The following is a 27,516-nucleotide window of genomic DNA, read 5'->3' as shown; positions in this document are numbered from 1 at the left end:
AGAATTCATATCTACTCTCCCGCCTCCACAATAGAGAGACTACAAGACTTTGGAAACATCTGTGGATGCTTTTTTCTATTTTTAAAATTTGTATGTGTGTTTTTAAAAATAGGTTGTACATTTACATGACCTAAATCCAGAGAATACAAAAAGATATGCTGAGAAAATGTAGAGAATACAAAAGGTATGCTGAAAAAACTCCCTCCCACCCATGTCTCATGCTTTCCCACCCTCACTGTTGTATTTTATGGAGTTTTCTGGGATTTCTGTATGCATATACAGAAAAATACCAATATGGAATCACAGTTTTTTCTCTTTTTCATAGAAATGTTAGCCTATTTTCACATATGTTTATATTTTAAAATGACATTTGCCAAAGAAGTCCATTACAGAGCTAGAAACACATTTTTATTAAAGATTGTTCATTAAAAATATTATCTTGTCCAGTAAAACATAGATAGTTGCTCTAACTTCTGGTTCTAAAGTATTGGAAATACACGCTTATAAAATAAGCACTAAGGCTGGAGACTGCCAGGGTTATGCATCACCTGTCTTCATCACCCGGAAGGAGAGGGGTTATCTAGGTTCATGTGACATAAGTTGAGGCACCATTCAGGCACTGTGAGGCCAAGGAGCAAAGTGCAGCATCTCATGGAGCCTTGCTGGCCTATCTTCCTGTTTCATCGGGCATTTGAACAAGAGAGGAAAGGTAGATTGAGGCAAGAATATTTGCAATAAGGAGAAAGAGGGAGTGAGTCTCCTAGTACATTTGTCCGGCAAATATGACAGTGTAGAGTTGCTCTCTGAAGCCTGAGTACATGTCTGATGAGAAAGACCATAGGGCCTATAGTCCCTGTACGTGATGATGTCCCATTTGGGAAACCTAAGGAAAGGCTATATTGAGGGTTGGCAGTAGTGCAGGAGATCCAGCCCGGCTTCTGTGCTCAAGAAGCAGATGGAGACCACGTGGCATCGGCAAAGGGGTCCCAGTCCCCACCCACTCCTTCCCCTAGCATGGCCCTGTGGACCTGGGGGCCTGACTGCTGAGTACGGCTCTGCAAGCATTCCTCAGGAAGGAAGTGCTGCCTCCAGAGCTTGTTCTTAGGGCCCTGAGGAGTGGTCTCTGCCTGAGGCTCCAGAATGTAGCGTGGAGGTTGGGAAGACAGGGTGAATGTGGGGAGAATGTCCTGAGGAGCCCTGAGTTGCACCAGGATTGCAAGAGCCATAGTGGAGGCAGTCCGACTGGAGGGGTGTCTCCCCCTCGCTAGTATGTTTCCCCTGTTCCACCACTGGCTTAGCTCCCTCAGCTCCTGATCTTGCCTTTTTGACCAGGACAGCTGCCCTTTGCACACTTGCCAGGGCATTGCCTGCAGCACCAGCCTGTTCCACCAGTGAGACGAGGAGATGCTGCCTGCTTTGCCTCCTGTCTGGGTCTCTGCCTTCACCCCTGGCCCGCACCCTGGTCTGGTTTTGATGCGAGCACTGGGTTCCTCGGACCAGTAGCCTACAGATCACATGGATCCCCAGATACTGGGTTCTGTTCAAATCTCTGTTAGTGGGCAGCCCCAGAAAGGGCTTCTTTCCTGAGGTCAGGCCGTTGTCCCAGGCCTGGCATGGGCCCCCCTACTTTCCTGCGCACACACACAGGCTCCTGTCTCCCCTGTTGTTTTACCTATTTGCAGTGCTCACCACCTGCCTTACCCTAGCTTATATAGTAAATTATTTGAATTGACTCCCTCACTCCCTCAAATTTAACCATCAAATTGTGGAAATAAGTAAGGAAAGACTCTCAGAGTTCAGGAGGAAAAGACTGTAACATCACCAGTGTCCTTGAAAAATACCATAAATAAGTCATTTTAATGATATTCTCCTTTTACCAATAACAACCAGTCTGTAGCCTGATCTTCCATAATACTCTCACATGACAGCAGATAAGATTCCCCAGCCTTGTTGTTTGGGGAAGATTGTGTTTCCTTTCATGTTTAATTGACAAGCTATACTTACCACCGCCATTGCTACGAAGATAGAAAAGCCACCTGATCGTGAAGAGATGATGGAGGGCTTGGGGATAGAGCAAAGGCTACTTGATGGCAAACGTCCGTGTCCTTTGGGCTGAGGTATTCCTGTCCCATCTTCAGTTTCATCAGCGGATATATGGTTGCCTTCACAATTCTGCATAAAATGCCACCACCAAAAAGCAAAGCAAACAGAGCCTGTGATGACCTTTCTTAATTTTTTTTCTTTTTTTTCTCTCTCTCTCTCTCTGAAATATCAGCGTTCAGAAAATGCTGCCTCCCTTTTAAAGATGTCTGAAAATTTTGTTAAATAGCAATAAAAGAGGCAGAAAAATCCCAGTGTCTGTGTCAAAAGGGTTTCTCCTAAGTTTTATGTGACTGGGAGAGGTTAAATGTAACTATGGAAACATAATTAATGCTATCAAGACCTTGACTTGAAATTATGTTTGGAGGAGAATGTAAATGTCACTGTCTCTTGTTTTGAGAAGACATTTTATAAACAATGGGTGAATCTTTCCAGTTTATACAAGGTATTTCTAATTATGTTGTTAACTGGCCAGTAAACCAAGTCACATTACTTCCTTTTAATTCAGATTCCTGTACCCCAAAAAGTGAGTAATAATTATTATTGTAATAATGATTCTCTTCTTTACAAATAATCCACCCTCCACCTTTAAGAAAATGATCTATTTGTACTTTTCTTGATTGCTTCTTACAGCTTTGACATCAACTCTTTTTCCAATTTACTTAACTTCTATGCTATTGTCATGAAACGAGTCTGCTCTATTGGTAGCTAAAACATGAAGGAAACTGCCTTCTTTTTTCTGGATTCCTAGAGGCTAAAATGCTTCTTATCTCAGAAACACAGCATCCAAGTTACAGACTGCTGATGGGATATGATAGAAAATGTATCGTATCAAATGGAAAATCTTTGTATTTGTGGCAGTGGGTTTTCCCCACCTTGTATAAAACATAACAGTGACATTTATTTATTTACTTTTCTTTTCAAAGATTGTTTTATCTGTTGAATATTCCATTCCCCAAAATGGTAGCTATCTCCATTTAATACTTCCAGGACCAAAATAGAAGCATTATCTCCCTGATTCTAATTTAGACTACAGTTAAGATAGTTTTAGCACAAATAAGACTTTTGATGACAGGTTACTTGGAGCAAGATGCTGCAGTGTTATAGTTAAAATATGAATAATTCCACTGTTTGATCATATCATCTATTAATGCCAGGAAAACCACCTTAATATTTTGTGCTGTGTTTGTTCAGTGATTGAATTTATATCTGAAACACAAAGTCCATTACCTCTAACCTTTTCAGGTTACATGAGATAAAAGCATCTTTCATCTCACATTGTATAACAGAGTTTAAAATACTTTTTAGCACCTGAATTCAGTCATCTTCCCCTTATTTGAAAATGGTGAAGGAAAATAATTTTTCAGAAGCTGAATAAAGATGATAACTGTTTTCAAAACTACTTTTCTTCAGGGTCACTGAAGCACTTGGATGTCAGTATGTAGTGTTATTCACAAGTGTAAGAATGCTAGATTCTAAATTACTTTTTTCTAAAATAATAACCATATGGTGCTCTTAATGATGAAAAGTACTCTTAAAAGCAGGAAGAGATTTTTATGAAAAAAGAGAGTGGAAGAAAAGATCTTCAACAGGTTTTCTAGTTTTATGTCTTCACACATTAAATGCTGGGTGCCTGAGTGACATTATGTGCATAGAATAAGTGCAGATTATGTTGTTAATGTGATTGTTTGAAGAAGCAGCTTGAGGAAAACACATTGGCTTTGAGAAAAGTAATTACCTGAGGAGTTGTGTTATGGGTTCCCAACCTATAAATGGAAAAGAAAACAAAGTAAATTACTCACGCTATTCAACCCTCATACCCTCAAACCTCAAACCCAACCTGGTTAGGGAGTCTCTTTCCGCACTTAGTTATACCTGAAGCATTTTAAATGTAAATCTATAATGGAGGCTTCTCATTGAGGAGCATAAAAGCTGATTACTTAAACACCTAAAATCCCTCTGGTTCTAGAGAAATGAGAAAATGAGAACATCTTACCCATGGTAACTAAAGATTTCCCTCCATTTGTTCAGAAATGAAATTTTCCTAGTTATCTCCTCTAAATCCAGCTCGTGGGATATTTGTTTCTGGTCCGAGACTTCTACGGCCATAATGTGAGGAACTGTAAGGAAGTTAAGATGAGAGAGACGTCTGGCAGGAGAAGCAAGACGGCTGGCACAGACGGCCAGATGGAGTGCGCCATTCCTGCTTCTGACCAGCAAGGAGTGATCACGCCACCCAACTGCTGCTGCTCTGGGCTCACTGTGAGCCCCTGCTATCAGATCACGATTAAACTTTCATTAGAGATGGAATACTTCATGTGTTTTCGTTCACTGTATAGATGCCATGAATGTTCGATCCAAGACACAGATTTACAAACAGAAGAATTGCAGTTACTTATCTGTATCAAAGCAACTGAGATAATTTGATTGATGAGTGATACACAGCGGTGGAATATAATAATACTTTATACTGTGGTGCTTCGTGGAAGTGTTTGTGGAACAGAAATATGTAGCTAAGGAGGGGTCAAAGCTGTCCTGTTGATACCAAGAAATGGTATCAACTACTGTTGGGGAATGTGTAGTCCAAGAGACTGGCCAATGGATGTTTGATATAGAGTGTAGTATACAGAAATCTTGCACAGTTTGAAGAAGGACTGGTTTGATTTGTTTCAAGGAGAAGTCTGAAATTATGTCTCTTACAATTGGCTAAATGAAATGTAGCTGCAATAACTGGTATAATAGAGAATATGCATTGTTGTGGTGGTTAATTTCATGTGTCACCTTGCTATGCTCTGGTACCCAGTTTTTGGTCAAACATCAATCTAGATGTTGCTGTGAAGGTATTTTTTAGATGTGATTAACATTTAAACAGTAGATTTTTAGTCAAGTGGATTATCCTCCAAATGTGGGTAAGCCTGAGTAATACCCTGAGTAATATTATGGTGTTTATCCAAAGCAAATAGTGGGTACCAGTGAAAGTTTTCTTGTCACTTCTGATTTGGTTGAATATCAAAATTGAACCTCCTTATCAGGGGATCATTTTCTCTTTGAACATTTCTGATCTGAGTTTTGTAAACACTCCTGGGAAAGCTGAGAGGGCAGGACAAAGATGCTGTTTGGATTTATTATGAGTAGAGTGGTCAGGGCTGAGAGAACTGGCCTGTAAAATGTTGCAGAGACCTTGAAACACTGCAAGTCACTAAATAAACCAGAGGTGAATTTACGTGTCCACAGTTTTTTTGGGGAATTCTCTACCTCCATTTCCTTAAATTAATTTTTGGTGGTTGTTTAGTCGTTTCATATTCACAGGTCCCATAAATTTTCATCAGATTTAGTTTTGTTTTCTTTTAATTTTCTACACAAACTGGATTTTAATTTACTAATACCCAAAATCGTTATTTTTTTTTGTGAGATGTAATATGTGTTCCTTATTTTATTTATGGTGGTGGTAAAATCCAGAAGAGTAGAGTGGTTAAAACAATCCATATTGTATTATTATTTTTGAGGTACATGCAATAAAATGCACAAATATCTTAGTGTATAGCTCAATGAAGTTTGACATCTGATACATTCATGTGACCATCACCCATCAGTCTCACTGATTCTTCCCCCCCGATTTAGTATTTTTACTGTAAATATAAGAGACATAACCCATTCCTTTCTCATTTTCCTCCTCTAACCACAAATTCTCCTTTAAAAACAAAAGCTTTACTGTTTTCCTCTTCATAATATTATAGTGTTAATGGTGGTATCAGTGTTTAATATTTATTGGGCACTCTCAGTGTAAGAAAAAACAAATTACATGAATCTTGCTCTCAAATAATATAATGGTGAGAGTGTCTTGGGATTTCCTATTTAGAAAGTCATATTAAAAAATAAATTCTGGATCTGCCATTTAAATTATTCAATAACCCAAAACCAGGAAAGGGCAGTAGCTAAGAAAACTATTTTTCTTAAGATTCACTATTAAATCTGTGTATTTTTATGTATATCTATGTCCTAATTTCCAGAAAATTCTGTAAAGTTAGGAGCATAAATTCCAATGATTAGACAACTTACTTATGAACTGTTCTGTTAGACTCAATACACATTTTGAGGGTTTCCTATGTGCAAGGCACTTGGAAAATAAGATATGTCCTGTCTTTCTAGTGAAGGAAAACAGATACACAGAGAAGGGGAAATACTGAGAACAGTGTCTTGGGGGCTGTGAGCACACAGGAGATAAGCAAGAGAGTGGAGTGATGAAGAGCATGGCCTCTGGGCCCAAACTTCTTAGTTTTGAATCATGGTTTCACCTCTTACTAGCTTGGATAAGCTAGTAATAATATTGCATATGTAAACATGCAATGTTATTAACATTTGTATGGTTTGGACAAGTTCTTTGACCTCTCTGTGCCTCGGTTTATTCATCAGTGAAATGGGAATAATTTCATCTTTACCATTTAAAACTTCTCATCTTTGAAAATAGTATATTACTCCATTTGTTTTGACCTTATTTATCTTCCCACGTTCAATCCCCAGAAATGGAATGCTTGAATCAAATGTTTGGTCATTTTAAAGGTCGTTGATATATATCCCAAGTTTCATCATTGTTTATGAGCATCCCTTGCTGAGCCCTTCTTAGTCCTTTTATTCCCAAATTCATAGTCTTGCTTCTTTTGGGAAAGAAAGTGCTGTCTTCACCTCCCTGCTGTTCTGTCTGTCCCTTTTCAGTTGGATGTTGGTTAGGGAGCCATAGTTGCAAAGCGGCTTGTAGTAGGAAGCCAAGGACACAAAGTTTCTGTTGAGGCTTCAGGAATATAGAGGAATCACAAGGCACTTGGGTGCTTGAGATTGAAACAATGTAACAATGTATCCCCCCAACCAGGACTCAGTGGGAGGAAACAGCTGGTTGATCATGGTTATGGAAGCCCATTAGTTTATAATAAGTATCCGGGTAACCTTTACAGAGATAGATTAAAATATAACTAGCATCCTGAATACACCTATAGTGATCTAATAGCTCCCACTGCAATGGTTCCTGGGTGATGACTCCTCCTTAACTTTGTAGAAAAAGTATAAAAGGCATGGCCCTGCTGTATTTAGGGCTCAGCCTTTGGATAGAAATCTGCTGAGCCGGTGTCGGCACTAATAAATGCTGCTTCTTGCCAAACGTCTCAGTGTCCCGACTCCTTGTAGTTCCTGCAACAGGCTGGTCTCTGGAATACACCAAGAGTTGAGAATGTGATTGAGCTACATCCAGAGGAAGCTACCACTCTCTTGAGCATTTTTTCAAAACTTAGTGCAGGAAGCTTGGGTCTAAGCAACTGAGTAGACACCAAAGGTGGGATGGAGGGTCCTGGGCCCAGTTGGAAGGACAGGGCAGGGGAGTGGTACAGAAACATGTGGATTCTGGGACTGCCCTCTTCTACATTTTTATGCCCTTGTCCCCACCCTAGGGCATATAAAGTCACCTAAAGCACCTGTCCCAAGACTGTCTTTGAGGCAGCAAAGGACTGGGGCTGAATGTGGGTTCTAAGGCAACAACGGGGCTGCAGCAGCAAAAGGAAAAGACCAAGACCAAAGCTGGGGTGGTAGGGAAGGAGGAGGGTTTGGCAGCCATATAGTGGGGTAGTAGGTGATGGTGGAAGGTCTGAAATCATTCACTCATAAAGGAAAGGCACTATATAAATGCAGAAATCTGCCTGAATCCATTTGCTTTCTTGATCAATAATTTTGAAAAATAATACCAATGAGAAAAGCTAGTATATATTCTAAACATTGCATATGTAAACATGCAATGTTATTAACATTTGTATGGTTTCCAAAAAACTATGACTGATCTTTATAATCCTTTACTCAATTCAGCCTTGTAGTCAGATTTGAAAACCTTGGGCTTATAAGCATTTTGACCAGCTTGCAAAATTATCCCCAACCTTTTTTCTTGCTGTTTTCATATGATGCCTCATATGATAAACAGAAATCCTGAAGCAGAATTTAAGAGCATTTTGATTTTCTTTTTTAAACAAGATCTGGTTAGTGTTTAATTAACCTTACTCCTGGAAAGCTCTTCCTTAGGATTAAGTTAAATCCTTTATGCTTCAATTATCATTAATTTTCTTTAGTTCTACTTTCTGTAGAGATGAAAATTTCCTGATTATATTCCTTCCTAAAAGAATTCTGCCAGTCCACTGGAAGCTAGAAGATGGCTGATACATTCTCCTTTTGTCCTTTGGTGGTCTGGTAAGGAGGAGAAAGGTGGTGTCAGGCCTAGGGTCAGAGCCCAGGGCCTCCCCATGACTGTGTAACCTTGGAGAAGGAAGTCTCTCTGAGCTTCACTTTCCACGGCTCCTTTGACATACTTCATAGAATCATAATGAATGTGATTTATGTGAAAATCCTAATCTTTAACCAATGTTTTCTTGCCTCTTACAGGTTAAAAATTCTCCTTTAAACATTTTATTTTTTCATGCTTTTATATATTTTTGGGTGGCATCAAGGGCCAAGGATAAAGACCTCAAGAGAAGATGTGGGCATTGGTCCCAACTCAGTCCCTCTGTCCCTGGCTACGTGGCTTTTGGTTGGTTCCTGAGTCACTGGTATGAGCCCCAGTCCTCGTACAAAAGGCCTTGAAGACAGTGTGATGTAATGGGAAATGTGTCCTTGGTCTTTGTCTTAGTTCCTGGCACAGAACTCCTAAAACCCTTGGAACTTCCTGAGTGACAAGGAGGGTGAAAGACCATCTTTTTTATAATGAGGCACAGCTGGGCCCCTAGATGACTTCAGGATGAGGTCTGGTCACTGGAAAGACCAAGCCTGATGAGAACCCTGGGACTTTCATCCCCATCCCCAATGCCAGGGAGGGGAGATGGGCTAGAGAATGAGTTGATCACCAATAACAACTGATTTAATCAATTATGCCTATGTAATGAAACTTCCATAAAAACCCATCACTCCAAAAAAAGTGATGGGGTTTGGGGAGCTTCCAAGTTGGTGAACACACCCATGGCCCAGAGGATGGCATAACCCAACTCCAGTGGGGACAGAGACTTCTGCTTTCAGGACCCTTTTGTACCTTGCCTTCTGTACTTCCTTATCTGGATATTAACTTGTACCCTTTATAATAACTGGTAAACATAAACATAATATGTTTGTATCCTTTATAATAAACTTGTATCCGTTAAAATAAACTGGCAAACATAAATGAAGTGCTTCCTGAGTCCTGGGAGCCTTTCTAGCAAATGACTGATCCTGAAGTCCCAGTTTATAGCTGGTTGGTCAGAAGTACAGACCCAGTACTTGTGACCAGTGTCTGAAGTGAGAGCAGTCTTATGGGTCTGAACCCTTAAACCTGCAGAGTCTAAGTACAGGTACGTAGTGTCAGAATTAAATTCAGATGTAGGATACTTAGCTGGTATTAGAGAATTAGAGAGCTGTTTGATGTGGGTGAAAAAAATCCTTTCATTTGGTGTCAAAAAGTCCCTGACAACCAGCATTGAAAGCACATGTCCTAGAGTTAGACTGCTTGGGTAGGAATCTGTGCTCTTTAACTGTATTAGTTATGTATTGCTGACTAACAAATTACCACAGATTTATCAGCTTAAAAACAGCACCCATTTATTATCTGCTAGTTTCTGAGTCAGGAGTCGAGCATGGCTTAACTAGGTCCTCTGCTTGGGGGTCTCACAAGCTGCTATCAAGGTGTTGGTCATGTTTCAGTTTTCATCTAGGTTCAGGGTCTTCCTCTAAGCTCACATAGCTGTTAGCAGAATTCACTTCCTCGTGACTGCAGAACTTGTTTCTTCCAGACCAGCAGTAAATAAATAGGGAGTCTCTGCTGCTTTCGGTCTCTGATTGTGGGGGAAGCTGAAACTCTCTTATTAAGAACTATTGGTCAGGCCCACCCAGAATAATATCCCTTTTGATAACTCAGTCAAACTGATTAGAGACTTCACTTATATCTGCAAAATTCCTTCACCTTTGCCATGGAAGGTGACGCAGTCACAGGGGTGATACCCTATCACCTTTGCATTTCCTGTCTGCTTATTCAGATGTTTCTTTCTTTTCACGTAATGGTCGTGGGATCTGTAGTTATGTCCCCTCTTTCGTTTCTGATATTAGTCATTTGTGTCCTCTCTTTTTCTTAGTTAGCCTGGCTCGAGGCTTAAGGCTTTTCTTGATCTTTTCAAAGAACCTGCTTTGAAAAAATCCAGGTTTCACTGATTTTTTTTTCTGCTGATTTCCTGTTTTTAATTGCTGTCTTTATTACTTATTCTCTTTTCCTTTAGATTTAATTTGCTCTTCTTTTTTGAGTTTCCTAAGGTGGAAACTTATATAATTGATTTTAGATATTTTTTTCTTTCTCAATAGATGCATTCAATCCTAGAAATTTCCCTCCAAGCACTCCTTTTGCTGCATGCCACAAGTTTTGGTAAGTTGTGTTTCATTTTAATTTAGTTCAAAATATTTTTAAATTTTTCTTGAAATTTATTCTTCAATTCATGGTATTATTTAGAAATGTTTTGCTCAATCTCCAAATATTTTGGAATTTTCCAGCTATCTTTCTATTACTGATCTCAGATTGATTCAATTATAGTCTGAGAGTGGATATTGTATGATTTCTCTTCTTTTAAATTTATTGAGTTTTATAACAGCACTAATAGGTCAACCAGCTAACTGGGCAGTGAGCTTAATTTGGTCTCTCTTAGTGAATATTCCATATGAGCTTAAGGAGAATGTGTTTTCTGCTGTTGTTGGACAAGCAGTCTATAGATGATAATTATATTAAGTTGATTGATGGTGGTGTTGAGTTCAACTATGTCCTTACTGATTTTATGCCTGCCGAATCTGTCCATTTCTGCAAGGGGTCTCCAACTGTGATAGTGGATTAGCCTATTTTCTTTGCAGTTCTATTAGTTTTTGCCTCAAGTACTTGACACTTAATAATTGTTGTGACTTCTTGGAGAATTGACCCCTTAGCAGGATGTAATGCCCTTCTTTATCCCATATTCTGTTGATAAGGAGCAAGTCACAGGTCCCACTAACTCTCAAGGGGAGGGTATCGCAGTTGTTTGGGTGTCACCCTAGGGGGTGACTACCACATCTACATATGGCTGTGATCTTGGGTCAGTCATTTCACCTCTCTGTGCCTCAGTCTATGCTCTTGTAAATGGGTATATTAACCACCTCTTTGGTTTGCTATGAGGAGTCATTAATTAATACCTAAGAAGCATTTAGAACAGTAACATAGCAAGTGTTCAATGACTCTCTCTTCAAAATAGGGGCAATTTCTGCCAACTTCTGGTACTTCTGACCAACTGGCTAGGGTTGTTACAAAATTCAGGGCTATGCAAGATCTCTGTTTACTGAAAAGCACCCAAAAGCGCAGTGGGTTATTATTTTCAAGCTTGTTTTCCTCATTCTTTCAACAAATGTAGCTTTTTGCATACTTTCCTATGATCGTACATAGACACATGATTGTCTGTTTGTATTTATGGACACAAGGAAGTAAAGGCTCTGCATTGATTCATCATGTTGGTGCTTCACCTTTGCTTGCTTTGAGGTATTTTCTGACTTATTTTAGAGACTACTCAGGCATCTGAAAAGTCAAAGGTCACAGGGCAGTAAGTAGTAAGAGTTTGCTGTTCAGTAAATCTGCTGTGTGATCCTACAGAAGTCACTTACCTCTCTGGGCCTGAGGAGGTAAAATAAGGAATAAAAACTAGATAATCACCAGGTGATCCCTTCACTGCTTACCTTCTCTGATTTTGGCTAATCTGTCAGTTGTATCTAACTCCACCTGGAATCTCTTGAATTAAGTCCATGAGACCTTTTCTATTTATAGGCTGGTTGTGGTTCTGTAATAATATTTTGTGCTCTCTCCCTGGACCTCAGATGGTCCAGTTTTCTATGGAACCAAGAAAGCCCCTTTAGAGACCACAGAATTCACTCCCAGGAACATAATTCTAGGAACCAGAAGTAAAGGAATGTGAACAAAGTAAAAATTCAGGCAAAATTAACAGATGCTCCAAGTAATGAACAAGGTGCAGAAAGGTTTTTCATAATGACTGCCTCCGTAGAGTATAAATAGGAATGCATCCCTTCCTTCCCCGACTTGCCTCACACCATCTGTTATTTGTGTCAAGCAGTCAGTAATTGCTGTATGTGACCCTTGTTGTTGGTAACAGGGACAACACTGTACACTGCAGCTTTCTTTGCTTTCTCCCATCTCCTGGCAGCTGTGGCTCTAAGGTCTGTGTCTATCCTAAGATGGTAGATCAGGATTTCCCTGGCTGTTGTAACTAAATATAAACAAATCACTCACCCTCCCTATTGGGAAATAAGTTATAAATAACAAGTAGGAGCAATCTTTCATCAGAGAGGCTGTGGTTACTAGGAAACGGGCACTGCAGTCAGGCACTCTGTTGTCATTATGTATCCATATGGCATTGAGGATAATCTCTGGTTCTCTGTCTTTGACCTTTCAGATGATTCTCAAGTACTCTGTTCTTGCATATTATTCAACTCTTTTGTGCATTTTACGGGACAAACACTGGGGTTCTAATTTGGCTTTTGTCATCAACATGCTGTGTGACTTTGGCTGAATTAATTAACTTCTCTGGTACTCATTTTAATTCTCAGGAAAAGAGATAAGTGTGGGCTAGATCAGGGGTTGGCCAACTATGGCCGACAGGGCCACAAATCTGGTCTGCTGTCTGTTAATATTTGGCCTGTAAGCTGAGAATGGTTTTTACACTTTTATATGGTTGATAACAAATTAAAAGAGTACTTCATGACACAAAATATAATACTAGTTCATGTTGTAATATAAGAACATATAGATATAAAATATGTAACAATATATAATATTTCACAAAAAATTTTGTGAAATTCAAATTTGCATCCATGAAGTTTTATCAGAATACAATCACACTGATTTGTTTACATGGTGTCTATGATTGCTTTTGCATTCCACAGCAGAGTTAAATAACTGTATCAGAGACTACAAGGCCCAGCAAACCTAAAAGAATTAGTATCTGTCCATTTACTGACCCCTGAGCTAGATCATCTCTTAGGTCCCCTGTAACTATTTCACAAATTGACTAATTCTCAGTACAGAATCTTTCTCAATTTGGGAAAGGAATTCCAGGCTTTAGGTGAACCAGTCCTGGGCTACCCTTACAGGAAATCTGATACTTCCAACTGAGTCCTGTTTGTTGGTCCTGGCTGATGAGTGGCCTGAAAAAGACTAAAAATGTCTTGACCCAAGACAGGTTGGATGCTGGACTCTGGCCCTGCCCTTGCTCTAGGTTGGCCGATGCCTGAGGGCTAAGGTAGTGAGCCATTGGCTGAGGAGCCTCGACCTGCAGTGATTCTGGCCTGAGGCCCCTGCAGGGCCTAATAGAGAGATGTTAGGATGACCCTGCTGTGACAGAGACCTCAAACAACAGTAGCTTACACAAACCAGAAACATACTGATCTTTCCCATACAAGTCTAGGTAACCTATATATTAAGGGTCAGATCAACTGATGGCAATGTCTGGAATTTATTTGGATCCTACAAAAAATGTTTATGAGCTAAAGTAATTTAAATAATATATTTGATAAGAATAAAGAATTATTTATTTTATTTAGGTGTGATAATGTTATGGTGATCATATTTTTAAAAAAGAGTCTTTATCCTGAAATATATACTAAAAATACTTATGGATGAAATAATGTGATGTCTGGTATTTGCCTGAAAATAATCCACCTGGAGAGGGTAGGAAGTAGATGAGGCCATATAGATGAAACAAAATTATTCGGGGGTTGGTAATTGAAAATATGCATTGAATTGAAATTGTACAGGGGTTCATTGTATTTCTTTCTCTAATTCTGTATATACTTGAAATATTCCATAATAAAAGTTTAAAATATTTAATGTTCTTAAACAGTGATTAAAAATTTGTACTTTAAAGGAACTTGGTCTATGAAAATCTTGCACACATGCTGAAAGTATATAATTACAGTCATGTGGCTGTGTTTATAATAGAAATACCTGAAAATAAGTTCCCTGTGAGAGAAAAACTCCTTGGAGAGGAATGGTTGTGTTAATAGTTCCAAGCATTTAAAAGTTTCAGTTGATAGAATATGCTTTATTAATATTTTTTTACTGATATATAATAATTTAAAATTTTTAAGTAGATAAATTAAGAAGATATAGAAATTACTACTAATTCCCTAGTCAAATACATCACTTTTTTTTGTATGTTTAACCTGTATATCAATTAAGGAAACATTTAGCATTTACCATACTATGCATGATATATGGCATTTTATTATTTCTTCAATATAATTATTATACAATTTATTTCCTGGACTTGAAAATAATTCTGGTTTGGCAGTGATTATTATAGTGACGTCCCAGTCGTCACACACCCAGACTTCTTCCGTTCTGGTGGCTCTGCCCACTTCATACTTGCCTTGCATCTTGTCTTCCAGTATGGCTGCTTCTCCTCCTGCCATTAACGTCCCAGAATGCAGGAAGCAGAAAAAGGTAAAGGACTTGTCCTTTAAGGGTATGACACAGAATTTGCTCATTTCACTTCTGATCACATCCCATAGGGCAAGTCACATGGCCACTAGTTGGAAGGGAGGTTGGAGATGCAGCCTTTAGCTGGACAGCCATTCATTCTACTAAGAATGCTTTCACTACATAGTAAAGGAGAGCTTTTGGGGCCCAATGAATAGCCTCCAGCATGGGTGACTTACATTCATGTTTATGTGTGGACCTCAGGAGCTGCCCTCCTGATCTGAGTCTATTGTTGACCTTTCCCTCTCCTCCATCTGTATTCTGATCCCTCCTCCTCTTTTCCTTGCTTTCTTGTAAACAGCTTGGTTTGGGAGCCCAAGTGGCCACATTCCTTCAGTTCTGGTGGTTCTGATCCAGACGCCCGCGGGCCTACTGTTCATGCATTCCTACCCACGCAGTCACTACTCATCCGCCACTAACACCCACACTCACATATTTGATTTGGCAGTTCAGGAGGCGGGGTTTTTAGTCCTGTCTCCTTTATCTCATCTATGTGTGACCTTGGATAAGTCAACTAAGCTCTGTAAGCCTCATCTTCCTTCCTAGAAGAAAGCAGCCTTGCAACACAGAAAGAGACCTGCCTAGTCTACCTTATGCAAAAACTGAGGATGTGAAAGGTTGTGGGGAAGTGATTGGGCTTTGTGAAGGGTAAAGCCACATGACTGGAGAGTGATGTGTGGAGGAGGTCCTGGTGCACCACACTTTGGCTGAATCTGGCCTTGCTGCTCTGCTCCCAGAGGGAGCCCCTAGGAGCGTGAGTGTACATGGGACCCTATCCTAATTGCAGCTGGTCATTCAGGCACAGGATCTTGTCCCAAAAAGGTGAGAGTGTTTCTTTTGGGAGTATGCATCTGGACTCATGGGTCATGTGGTGATGACAGAATCCTCTTAGTAGCGGAGCCCGGTAGACTGTCTGCAAACCTAGGGGTCCGTGAGTCTTTCCTGAGTCCTAGAGGTCAACAAGTCCTTGTGTTCTGTGAGATACCGTATTCCTTCAACAAATTCCATTTCTTTGCTTAAATTTGTTAGACTAGTTTCTCTTCTTTACAAGAGCCTTGACTAAATTCTGTTATTGGAAAATTTGGCAAAATTTAACAAAGGGTACCCTTGTCCTAAAAATCTGTGCCTTTTCACCCTCTCCAAGCTAAAGGTAAATTGTAGTTTCTTCCTGTTTCTATGCTTTTTCCCTATCAAAATCAGCCATTAGAAAAGGCTCCAAGAGAAATCACTGACACTGGAAAAAGTGTAAATTTGTAAATATATTCCTCTCCCAGGGTGACCACATAAGTCTTAATTCTAATTACATAATAAAGCATGTTTTTCCATAGTAAACGAATTTTATGTATCAGGAAAGAAAGAGAAGGTGGACTTTTTGGAGAAAGGGAAGAGTTTTCAACCCTCTCCCCCTCCACTGAACACTGACTGTACCGAGGCTACCTAGTTTGCCTGTGTGCATGCCCATGTGTGTGCATTCCCACATTTGCACACATCCGCAGCACACTCTGTGTAATCACAGGTGAGCTTAACTATACTGGCTGTGAAGACAGAACCCTGGGTCCTCACACGTTTACCTGGCTACTTCCCCTTGCCCTTTGTGACACCTAACGCTAAGACCTCCTGAGTGCCTCTCTGAGTGCCCTTACCGAACTATGGGCCCTACTTCTGACGCTCTGGTCCTATGGTCCTATGTTCTGCCCTCTTACCCCTCCCACCTAACAGTTGGGTGGCTTGTCTGTGGTATAATAGAAAAAATGTTCATTAGACACTTGATAAAAATGGCAAGAGAAATTTTATTCAAGCTATTACAGTAGAGAGACTTCTGTGTAGGACTGAGGTCAACTTTGAATACAGCAGAGACAGCCTGTTCCTCATTCCTCACATTTGATCAATTACCACATCCAAACCATTTTGCCTCATAAACATTTCTACATCCCTCTGCTGCTGGAATCAGACTCTCACTCATCTCTTGGGTGAAAACTGTTCATGTTGGGTGACCATTATCTGTTCCAGTTCCTCCTCAACAGGCTCTGGCAGGTTTTCTTTCTGTTATGCCATTTCCCTTCAATGATCTGGTGAAACACAGCCTCCTGCCTGGGATCTGTGCTGCCCCTGCAGAGCAGGCCTCCCCAGGACCCTGAACACTCTCCATGCTGCCCTGGGTAGATCAGCATTGCATATGCCTTCCTGTTCTGTCAGCTTGCTGAACCAACAGGGTCTTCTCCCCCACCCCTACATGCCCTGCCTGCACCTTTAAGGGGTACAGGAGGAAATCTCAGCTGACAGCAGTGATTTATACGACTTGAAGTCTGGAATGTTTGCAACTTGTAAGGTGCTGAAGATACAGTTTTGAATTTTCTGAGCAGGGAGATTTGGAAAGTCCCCAAGTATTGTACACAGAAACTTCCAATCTCCAAAGTGAGCCATTTAAAAATATGATACGAACCTTTCAGTGCCTAAAGAAAAATGGGAAGTAGTGTTAATATAAAGAAAGAAGAAAACAAGGGGAGAAGAAACCTCAAAGATTAGATGAGTAAGGAATACTCAGGGCTTGAAATACTGACTGTCCACCTGCTTGTCTCTGGTCTGCATGACTGACCCTGCACAGAACAGACTCCCAAATGCCCGTGATGCCCGGCAGCCCTGTGCTCTTGAGGAAGCACCGATTCCTTTGGCTGTTGTAGCTGTGAGGGATCATAGAGATCTTTTGGGTGGATCATCTATCATGTCTTGGGTCTTACAACTGTGGACTGAGTCCTGACTCAACAGAATATGGGATGGGACCCTTCTGGATGCACTGATAAGACTTTGACAAGAGCTGATAAGCATGAGGCTTCTCTTTTTGGGTCGGAAAGGATATTCTGTAGCTGGGTACCTGGAGAGGGGAGAAAAGGGACTTGTGGCAGGAGATAGTATAAGCATGTATGTGGCCTTTGTGTCACCATCAGCCTGTGGCTCTGGCTTTGGGCTTTTTTGGAAGATGTATGACATCCCAGACAAATACAAGGCTAGTTGTGGAACAGATGACAGAGTGGGCAACAGAGTTGGGGAGGGGTTTCTCCACCCCTGCCCTCACTCTGTCCAGGCCTTCTGGAACCATACACTTGCAAGCAGGATGCCGTTCTTTTCAGGGAACACTTCCTTTGCTTTGGGAAAGCAGTCGCCTCACAGAGGCCTTAGAGACAGGTGGGCTGTGAGCTGCCTTGGTGTGGATAGGTTTGTTCCTGAAGAGACAGGCGGACTTAGACACTCCCAGAACGAAGTGCTCGGGATATGGGGGACAGGGCAGAGGCAGGGACCAATGCCTGGCTTCTTCATTTGGCAAGAGACTGAGCCATCAAAATTTGGAAATTAAATCTAGTATGATCATATTTATGTTCCTCTACTGGGTAAGTCTGTGGATATTTAGATTAGTTTCAAACAATCAAACAAAGGTCAGGAAGAGTTAGGTGTTGCCCCAACACTGCAGAACTGGTAAAAGCGAGAGTTTGGACTCAAAAACAAGTCTCTTCCCCACTTCAACAAGCTGGTTCAAGTTGAATTCATTTGCTGAGAAAATGGTCTGTATTTTAGTGGCAGCAGAGTCTCTGTGATTTTTGGAAAGCAGACTTAAGTTCTAAGAATAAGGACCATCCTCCGTCCTTATGGTTCCTGCAGGGCACAAGGCTGAAGCTTAATCAATATCTTATGAGTCATTTGATTCATTCCTTAGAACCAGCATCAGCATCTTCTCTTAAACACTGTGGGAAGTTACCGGCAGAGGATTAGGAGGATGAGGCAGTACCATAGACGTTATGTCTCAGAATCCTCACCCCTTCACAGTGAAGAGGTGGAAGCCCTGTAGGTTTACTGTTAGAGGGAAACCAAGGAGAAGGATGCCCCCAGGCGGTTGGCAGGAGCTGAGTTTGGGGGTCTCAGCAACATTCAGAAGCAGTTAAGTCACTGGAACAGAAAGAAGGGTTGAAAATTGGCCATAGGCATTCAACAAAGATTTATTAAGGGCTTAGCACATGTCAGGCATTGTTCTAGGGACCAGGGACTCAGAACTGGACAAAACAGAATTGATTTAAAGTGAAAGCATTTTGAGACTTGGGTTAAATTTTATTTATATCTCTCCTTATGCCCTTGTAGTCCTAGGATGATAAAAAGACTTGGATTTGTAAAATTTATATCCCACCTTGTTCTAAAAAACTTGGAGCAACTTATAGTTTACAATTTATGAAAAGATTATAAAACAGAAGTAGAAGAGATAGGGAATATAAGTTAAAAATATTTTAAAAGCATTGGAACCCAAAACCAAGTCAGGAATAAGGCTAACTAGGATATAACCTGTGGAATCCTAGACACTGCCACAAGTGAGCCACAGAGGTGACTTTAAGCTTTTTAGTGACTAAACTGTAGTGGGTGATGATACCATCCATTGAAACTACCAATCAACCACACTTCTTTGGAAGAACAATTAATCCTAATACTAAGGAGGAAATTTCCCCAAGAATCTTCTAAAAACAGGATGCTCTGTGAGTCTGCTCTAGAACTATACACCACAAGCACAGTGCCACTCGCATGAGGCTGGGAGAGCTGTCACCTGCAATCCAATGGCTGAGTGTTCCTGAGTTCATGTTGCACCTCCAGGCAATAGCTAGGGGCAAGTATGCCCTTGGGAAGTCAGCCCAGCTTTATTCAGCAGGCATTAAATGCAAAGGAAAGGTGTGCAAGGGAAAGGTGTGGCTGTTGATTTTGCATGTGTTTCACATGCTACAGAACTTTAATGTGATTCACAGAATCACTAACAGCAAAGCAGGAGGGACATATGAAGGCTTGATGTTCAAGCATCTTGCAGAAAATACTCATTTACAAACATGATCAGAACAATCCCAATTCAGGCCATTTTGCTCACCCAGCTCCTTATATTCTTAAGGGTTTGGTCATAGGCATGCTGTGAGGTGGGTGGGGGGAAGGCCAGAGAAAGGATGGAAAGATTCTGTCATGTTAGAATACAATGAATACATCTAGAAATGAAACTGCTTTGCCTATTGCATAGAAATCATTTGGAGTGCTCTATTTTTTTTTTTAGAGGAAGTACTATTCAGTCCACTGGGATATCCAGGAATAAGGCACACAGGAAAAAAAGTTAAGCTGTTAATCTGAGTCTCCATGTCTTTCTCTCAGTGTATCTCATTGTCTTTCTCTCTCTGATTTTAGGAAACAAAATAAAATGTGAAGGAAATTTGGTCAGTCCTTATAAGACAAGAAACTAGGCTAAAAGACCCCTCGGGGTGATGAACATATAGGATGCAGAATCACATACCAACCATGAGGGATAGTCTTGGAGAATCTGCCAAAGTCACATCCTCTTCTGCGAGAAAGCCCCCACCCCACAACACACTCCCTCCCTCTCTCATCCTGGGCACCCAGCCCCTCCCTGCAGCTGGGACTCATCCCTCCATCACTGCAGTTGTGTGGAACAAGGGTGGGCCTCCGACCACGGGGAGCTGACCCAGAGGCTGGACTGCGTCATTCTGATACCCTCTCTCTGTCTCTCTCTCTCATTTGGAAATGGGCAACAGAGAGATGGAGGCATTGGTCCTGGATCTAGGCAGTGATGTGGGTTACAAGCTGGAGTTTTCTCCCTTGTGCTTTGGAAAAACAAAGACAGCTAGTATGCCAGGAGAGAAAAAGGTGAATCAGGGGCACAGGGAGAAACAGAGGCCAGAGACATGTGGCCTTAGACACACACACACACACACACACACACACACAGAGGAAGGGGTGGCAGGGAAGGACATGGGAGGGGAAGGAAGGGCAAGGAAGGAGAGGGGAGGGAAGGGGAACCATGGTCTTCCTGACTTTTCAGCCTCTGAGTCTGTCCCTTCGTGGGCCTCAGTGCGCTACTGTACTAGGGCCCCAGGGTTTGGGGGATGCCGCTGTATCTTTCAACTCTCTCTCTCTCTTGCTCTTAAGATGTTTCAAGTGGGTTTTTGTTTTTCTTACTAAATGTTCCTGACCAAAATATTAAGTAAGATAAGAAATTTTTCTTTCCTTTGTGGTAAAGGACAGAGGACTAACTAATATGACATAAATATATTTTATGGTTTCAAGTAGTTACGTATTTTCAATAGGAAATAGCAAGCATATTTGGTGGGGTGGGGTTGCAGCCATAAAGTTTCCTAAAAAGTGAAAAAAAAAAAAACAACCTGTGCATCGAAGAGCTCCCTGTGTGAACGCATGGGGTGAGATACTGTTTCACCGCCCTATGCTGTGCTTCTCTGTGCCCCCTGCTCATTTCACTTCTGCCCCTGTACGCCAGAGACCTCCACCCAGCCCAGGTAGCTATGTGTCAGCTTGGGGAGAAAAGAGTAAGCAGGGTGACTTTAAACAGTGATGTTAAGTTCCATAATCACTAGTTTAGGTACATTAGATACATTCTTGCAGAAAATGTAGGCTTTTGTTTCCAAACAAGCTAGAAAACTCCTAGGGCTGGGGAGGGGGAGGAGAGGGAGAGGGGTCACTCCTAATAAAATCCAGAATCTCTGCTGGAGCAAGGGCCATCCTCTTCCAGCACCAGAGAGCACTGGGGAAACTGAGCTGGTTGCCCCATTATCATCCTCATTGCCGTCCAGGTAAAGCCGGGGCTCACAGCAGGGAGCAGGCCTCCTGTCAAGTGACCTGCAGGAGGGACACTACTCCGGACCCCACTGCTTCACAGGACCTGGCCTGACCCAGAACTGCAGGAAATCCTCACTCCAGAGGCCCTGGGCCCGCAGGAGGGAGAAAAGGAAAGTGGTAGTGTGGCAAGGAGAATGGCTGCCGGCCGGACCATGACCCAGGGCACAGCCCCAAACCTGGACAGGGAGGCACACCTCCAGCCCTGCTCTTTCAGATACAATTTTATGTGGCATTATTTAATTAAGCACATGGTTCTTACAACATTTTGTGAAAATTGAAAGTCCAGGATAATTGTTGATTTTTTTGGTAATTTATGTAGTTAAGAAATCTTATCCGATTTGTTTGGGTTTCTTACTGGCAAACATAAAACTCTGTCTTTAATAATAAATAGAAGCATTACCAAGAAAATAAGGATGGAGAGTATTTAAGGATAGTCTTCTTTTCTCAACCAAAGATCAAGAAAATATGCTTTTCTGACTCTTTTTACATCTCATCCCCCAGTCTTCAATGCCTGCTGTGCCCACTAGAGCCACAGTAGGTGCAAGATAAAACCTTTTCCAATGAATGACAGAAGGGTTATTAATCATCATTTGGAAAGGATCCTAAAGGATACCAGCATAGGCAAGAGTGTTTATTTACTCTTTAGATATTTATGCAGAAAATTCGTTCCCTGGTCTTCATCTCAGTGGGTAATGCCGCACGTGGCCAGAGGAGCACAGCTTCAGGGGCAGTGGCATAGACGGCAGCTCGGTGGTGGTGTAGCAGCCACTGGCCTTGGGCTACACCTTGAGTGACCTGGAGAAGTAGCTCCCTGGCATAAAGTAGAGGATCTTTCCTGGAGAAGAGGTCCTGTTGGCTAGGCTAAGACAGGCCGAGCCGCATTCACAATTAACCACCCCAATTTACTGGCTTTGTAGAAAGTTCATCTACCACTCTGGATACAGTCCAGTGCACCTCACGAAGCCTGCCTCTGGTGTGCAGCCTCCCCATCTGGATCCTACAGCCTCCGAGGCTGCAGTCCCAGGGGAAGAAGGAGCTAGAGGTTGGCACGGGATGTGCTGCTGGCCCAGGCCTGTGAGTGGCACGAGGCCCTTCAGCCTACATCCCACTGGGCCACTCACCCCTACTGCCCCTGCTGCAGGGGAGCCTGGGCAGCCTGGGCAGCGTGGTGTAGCTGTGTGGCTCAGAAGAGCCTGACAGGGAGCACATACCATCGTCTGCCACAAGGAATCTGTGGGGGAAGGGTGACAGCAAGGAGCAGCACGTATGTGGCAGCAAATGAATGTCTACATTGGCTTCTGTTGGAGTCTCTGGCCTGGGATGTGCAACAGATGCTGACCTTCCCTATATCAAGGCACACTCTTCATTATATTTGGCTAAATGGAAGGAGAGCAATTTAAGTGCAAATCAGTGAGCTGCGGCATCCTGGAATCCATACCGCTGAATTAGATATGATACTCTTTTGTGCGTAGGTGAGGCCCCTGACAAACTGGAAGCTGAGGAGACTGTAGTGGCAGGCAGAGCAGCTTGTGTGCCCCGAAGTGGTGTGCTTCTGGTAGGGCATGGGCTTAAATTGTTTAAGGGGCCCAGACCACACCACCTTCCCCACGCACCCCTTCCCCACCAAAGCAGAGGAGAGAGGGCACAGAGGCTGTTAGGAGCTCCCAAGTCTCTCACTTTCCTCCAGAACTAGATTCATGGCCGATGGCAGGGGAGGAGGGGGAGTGGCCTTTTGCTGAATTACACCTTGTAATTCACTTTCAGAGTGGGTCGGAATCCCTCAGATTTCTAGCAATGAAACACAATCCTGTAAGACACGTGCCTTCTAATTGTTGGGTGGCTTTCACAGCGCCCAGAAATCCCCCTGGGGTCTCTGTAACCATGGTAATGTCTGTAAAGTGGCAAGAGAGCAACCGCTCCAAAGGGGCCGATGGGGTCCCAAGAGCAAAAGCCTTTTGATGAGCACAGACATCCTAGCTGCTGAGGGTGTGGCCTTGTGTCTGCTGACCTAGAGCCGGCAGAGGGCCTGTGTTCGCAGGAGAATGTGACCTTGCTGGCTGTCACCGGGAGAGGGAGGGAGGACAGCAGGATGAATGGCATCCCCGGGGGCCCTCGTCCCCAATGAGAGAGCCACAAAGAGCGTCCTGGCCAGATCCCTCTGCTAAGGGTTGCTCTTAGGCCACCTGGGACCACACACTTCACCTCAGAAAAGAGGGAGACAGCTTCAGTGCACACTCCTGAGGGCCCGGATGGCATCTTGTTTTGTGTTTGGGTGTGATACAGCTCTTCCTCTACTTTGCACGGAGGGAATATTGGTAGTTTGCTTATTAGGATCTCATGAACTTTTCAGCTGCTACTCTGAGTTTCCTCTTTATACAGAACAGAGAACAGCCAGGGACTTGCTTTCTAAAGAAGAAAGCTTGGCATTAGTTTTTCAAACCTCTGAGGACAGAGAGAGAGAGAGAGAGAGAGAGAGAGAGAGAGAGAGAGAGAGAGAGAGAGAGAGACAGGCTGCATGAGAGTGTGGGGGAATCTGGCCCCCCTGGGCCTCCGGCAGGTACCCACATGGCGCTGGGCCTTGCATGTCCCTGCTCTCCCCCAGCTCCCAGTGCTTCTGCACAGAACCATTTCATGAAGATGTCCAGAACTGGGCTATACTAGCCCATTACTGAAATGCACATTCCGTCATCACCAGACTGCCTTCTGGCCTTCCGGTTGTTTCCTGAATGAAGGTGGAGGGTTTAGTCTCTGGAAGGTGAGGCAGTGCCCTGATGTCAGTCTCTGGGATGCAAATCACCATCAGAGCAAGTGATTTCTCATGCATGTGAACAGTTGTTTGTTTCTTGTCAATTTTTACCAAAGGGAAAAATAATTTTTTTAAAGGAGTGCTTTCAAAACCTCCGGTATGGGGGCTGAGTACCCAGCAGCTGTGACAAAGGGGTTCGTGGTGAGTCCTCTGTCATCCTCAGCTTCCTCAGGAGCGCCTTCTTGAGGGCAGTGGGCAGCAGGCAGGGAATAGAGGAGGGGTCAGTTCCAGCCTCAGCTCCGGCCTTTGGTCAGCTGCGGATCAAGTTCATGGGTAATTCAGGAAAAAAAAAATGGACTTGGGTCATACTTGGGCCAACCAGACCAAAAGCCAAGATGACACAGTGATACCATCAAAATCCCAGAATGTAATGTAATTTTCATAATTGGGAATTTAGTGCTTGAAGACACTAAAGTTGGAAACAACAGCCCTAGTGAATCATTTTACATCAAGTTTACTAGGAAGAATTTTTCATGATTCCCCAGTGGTCTCAGGAATTATGTCTGTTGAAAGTACTGTTTTTCTTTTTTTCCTTCTAGAGGTTTTCAGATTTTAACCAGTCAGAATGGGTGTGCTTTAAGCAGACTTTTAAAATAAAGTACATTGATACATTTTATTAATACTCATTTAATGTACTATCATTTTAGGAAGTGATTCTAGCTCTGTTTTCTGGTATCTGTGGCAACATATGTGTGGATAGATCAGAAATAGTACTTGTTTGTATTAAAATGTATTCCCTGTGCCTTTTGATTCCTCCATGAAGGAGCAGGGAGTTTGCCCTTAGGTATGTACGTGGAGTGACAATTTGTCCATTCTAGTCAACTACCTTGATTACCTGAGCGCAGAAAGTTCCCACCAGGTAAAACAACCTTCGAAAGGCTTCCTTCTGCTCCCCTTAATTTCCAGCCTGTATGCTTAGTACGTATATAGTTGTAAACATTACCACGGAGGGTGTGGATGGTTTAATTTGTGCAAGGAAAAGAATGGACAAAATTAACCATATCCATGTGACCAAAGCTAGTCCACTTCCTTATTTGGAAAATTACAGAAATGTGTCTTTCAGTACATTAAATCTGCAGCTACATTAGTTGTCTCTGTGTCCTTAGATTTTGCAAAAGGGAACTGAAATCCAGCAAGTCGTATTAGGAGCCCATTCAAAAAATGAACAAAAAAGCAAATGAAAACAACCCAGAATGAGGTGGTGTATTTTTCACTTTGTGTTTTGTAGGCGTAAGTCCCTTCTTTATAATTTGCAATTTTTTCTGAGAGGTGGTGGCTTTTCACTTCAGAGGCAAACAATATCATGACAAGACAGCCGCAGGAGCCTGCAACAGAAGGAACAAACGTGTTGGGACAAATATTTCCTGATTATAAGGGACAGGGAAAGTGTCAATGTGCAAACTAAAGAAAGCTTTCTACCATCATCCTCATTTGCATTTTTCTGCAAAAAAATTTATCATTTCAGATTTGTAATCATGAGCCCGATTCTCCCACCTATTTGGGTGTCATGCCTGGGTTATGTTTCTGAGTGAAGAAGACTTGGGGGGGGAGGGTAGAATCAAGCTGATCTCGAAAGGACTAGGCGATGTCCATCTGTGTAATGAGAAGGCTGGATCAGGGCACCTGAAGAGCTCAATGGTGGAATCAGGCTGCAGAGCAGCCAGAGCTGTGATGTGGCTTTGAGGAACAGACTTCTCTGTACCTCACAGGCCATGCAGGGAAATTGCCAGTTATACAGCCCTCATGTGAAGGGGTCTAGGGTTGCTTTCAGAAGGCTTATGTGACTTCTTTCCCTCCTGCAGTATGCAGCTGGCCACAGCTGCTCAGAGGAGTCCCTGAGCAAAGGGAGCCATGGGTAGGGTGTTCAGGCAGAGAGTATCTGTTTTCTTTGTTGGTAACAGAACTCAGGATTTTTACCTGGCATGTGGCTGCCTTGAATAAAGGCTACATTCTTTGGCTAAGGGGGCTGGAATGTAGAGGACTGAGTTTCCTTGAAGTATGCATGTTTTAAGGGCCTGCCCTTTCTTTCTCCCTTCTTTCCTGTAACTGAAATATGGATATAATGGTTGGAGCTCCAGTAGACATTTTGGACCAGGTGGTCTCAGAAATGGCAACCACGTACTGTGGGAAAACAAGGAGGGAGGAATCTAGATTCCAGACACCTGGAGCTACCAGAACAGCCCTAAACTTCAACCTCTAAGTTTTTATGTGAGAGAAAAATACTCCTACTTTGCTTAAGCCACTATTATTATTGTTCCCTAATTTGTCACTCACTGGTAGCCTAATCTAATCTTAATTGGTGCAGCTGTGGTCTAGATGAGCTCTCTGCAGGGCAGGCGCACTCCACACTGAGTGGTGCCTGGAAACTGATAGGCCCTTTCCCCCTGAGGCTGGAGAATGGGAGACTCTCAGATGGATGGAGACAGGGGGCAGGAGCAGATGGCAAGAGGGGCAGACCAGGAGCATAATGGATGGCCAGAACTCCAAGAGCCTCCATAGCTAGTGTGTGTCCCAGGCCACCACAATGGAGTTCCTGTTAATAGGAGGCTTGTTGAGATGCTTTCTGACTATGTCAAACCAGCTTAGGTTCAAGCCCTGATTCCTCCATGTACTCTGTGAAATTAGGCAGTTTTGATCTCCAGGTCTCAATTTCCTCATCTGAAAAATGTGGACAGTAGAGATGATGCATGATTAGCATTTGGCATTAGAATTGACACATATAAATGTTACTTATTGGTACCTATTTCTATGGTTTTTCCCTATTCCTTTCACCTTGCAAGTCCTTACCATAATCCCTTACCCCACCACATCACACAGTTCAACACCTGACTATATCAGATAGTCAACCCAAAAGAGTGTATTACAATGGCTTATTCCTCCAGATCCTCTACCATTAGGTCTATGACCCCTTTAGGAGGGGTAAATGTTTTTTGTTCTTCAATTACAGTTAATTCAAATATCTTGGGAGCAGCAACATAGCAGCTTCAGTTCCCATTCATTAATTCCTCATTCATTTATTCAGTTAGACTTATTACATGCCAAACACAGGTATAGTGGTGGAGATTTAAACATTAAAGAAAATCTATATGGTTTCTGCACTAGCAGAGAGTATAATCAGGTGGGGAACACAGATCAGACCATTATAAACCACTTGCAGTGAGTGAAACAGTTGGGTAGTCCAGGTGGCTATTACTGAGAGGGTGGGTGGCATCATGGAAGGTTCCTTGCAAGTAGCTGTAGGAAAAGTTAGCTGAGCAAAGTTAGACTGGACTGTGTGAGGGGAACATTCCAGACACAGGGCCTACAATGCTAATGAAATCCCCATTCCTTTTCCAAAGGCCAGGTTTGGGTTGGGGTGGAGGTAGAGACTGATCTTGCAGGTTTAGGGAAAATGAAG

At 42.4% G+C, this 27,516-nt stretch overlaps 2 protein-coding genes and 1 long non-coding RNA gene across 11 annotated transcripts in view; 1 reads left to right on the top strand and 2 right to left on the bottom strand.

The window, feature by feature from the left end:
- The window catches only part of MINDY4B (MINDY family member 4B), a 41,369-nt gene extending 36,066 nt beyond the window's left edge, over positions 1-5,303 (bottom strand). Inside the window, 3 exon segments of the mRNA XM_037008250.2 lie at positions 2,005-2,172; positions 3,839-3,866; positions 4,097-5,303. Of these exon segments, the coding sequence (XP_036864145.2) occupies positions 2,005-2,172; positions 3,839-3,866; positions 4,097-4,209 (309 nt within the window). The 5' untranslated portion in view covers positions 4,210-5,303.
- Positions 1-27,516, top strand: part of LOC108387343 (uncharacterized) — a 280,040-nt gene that overhangs the window by 118,761 nt on the left and 133,763 nt on the right. For all 8 annotated transcript variants that reach the window (XR_012129445.1, XR_012129447.1, XR_012129449.1 and 5 more), the window contains one exon: positions 10,450-10,510. This is a non-coding gene — a long non-coding RNA (uncharacterized lncRNA). The remainder of the gene's footprint in view (positions 1-10,449; positions 10,511-27,516) is intronic.
- Positions 24,465-27,516, bottom strand: part of CLRN1 (clarin 1) — a 34,578-nt gene continuing 31,526 nt past the window's right edge. The window contains exon 3 of one of the 2 annotated variants that reach the window (XM_073232213.1): positions 24,465-25,444. In XM_073232213.1, the coding sequence (XP_073088314.1) occupies positions 25,179-25,444 (266 nt within the window). In that variant the 3' untranslated portion in view covers positions 24,465-25,178. The remainder of the gene's footprint in view (positions 25,445-27,516) is intronic. The other variant, XM_017646120.3, reaches the window with a different exon arrangement.

This window comes from Manis javanica, chromosome 3 (assembly GCF_040802235.1).
Source record: "Manis javanica isolate MJ-LG chromosome 3, MJ_LKY, whole genome shotgun sequence".
NCBI classification, from domain to species: Eukaryota; Metazoa; Chordata; class Mammalia; order Pholidota; family Manidae; genus Manis; species Manis javanica.
Note: the sequence above shows the minus strand (reverse complement) of the source record. Positions and strands in the feature narration are given on the sequence as shown.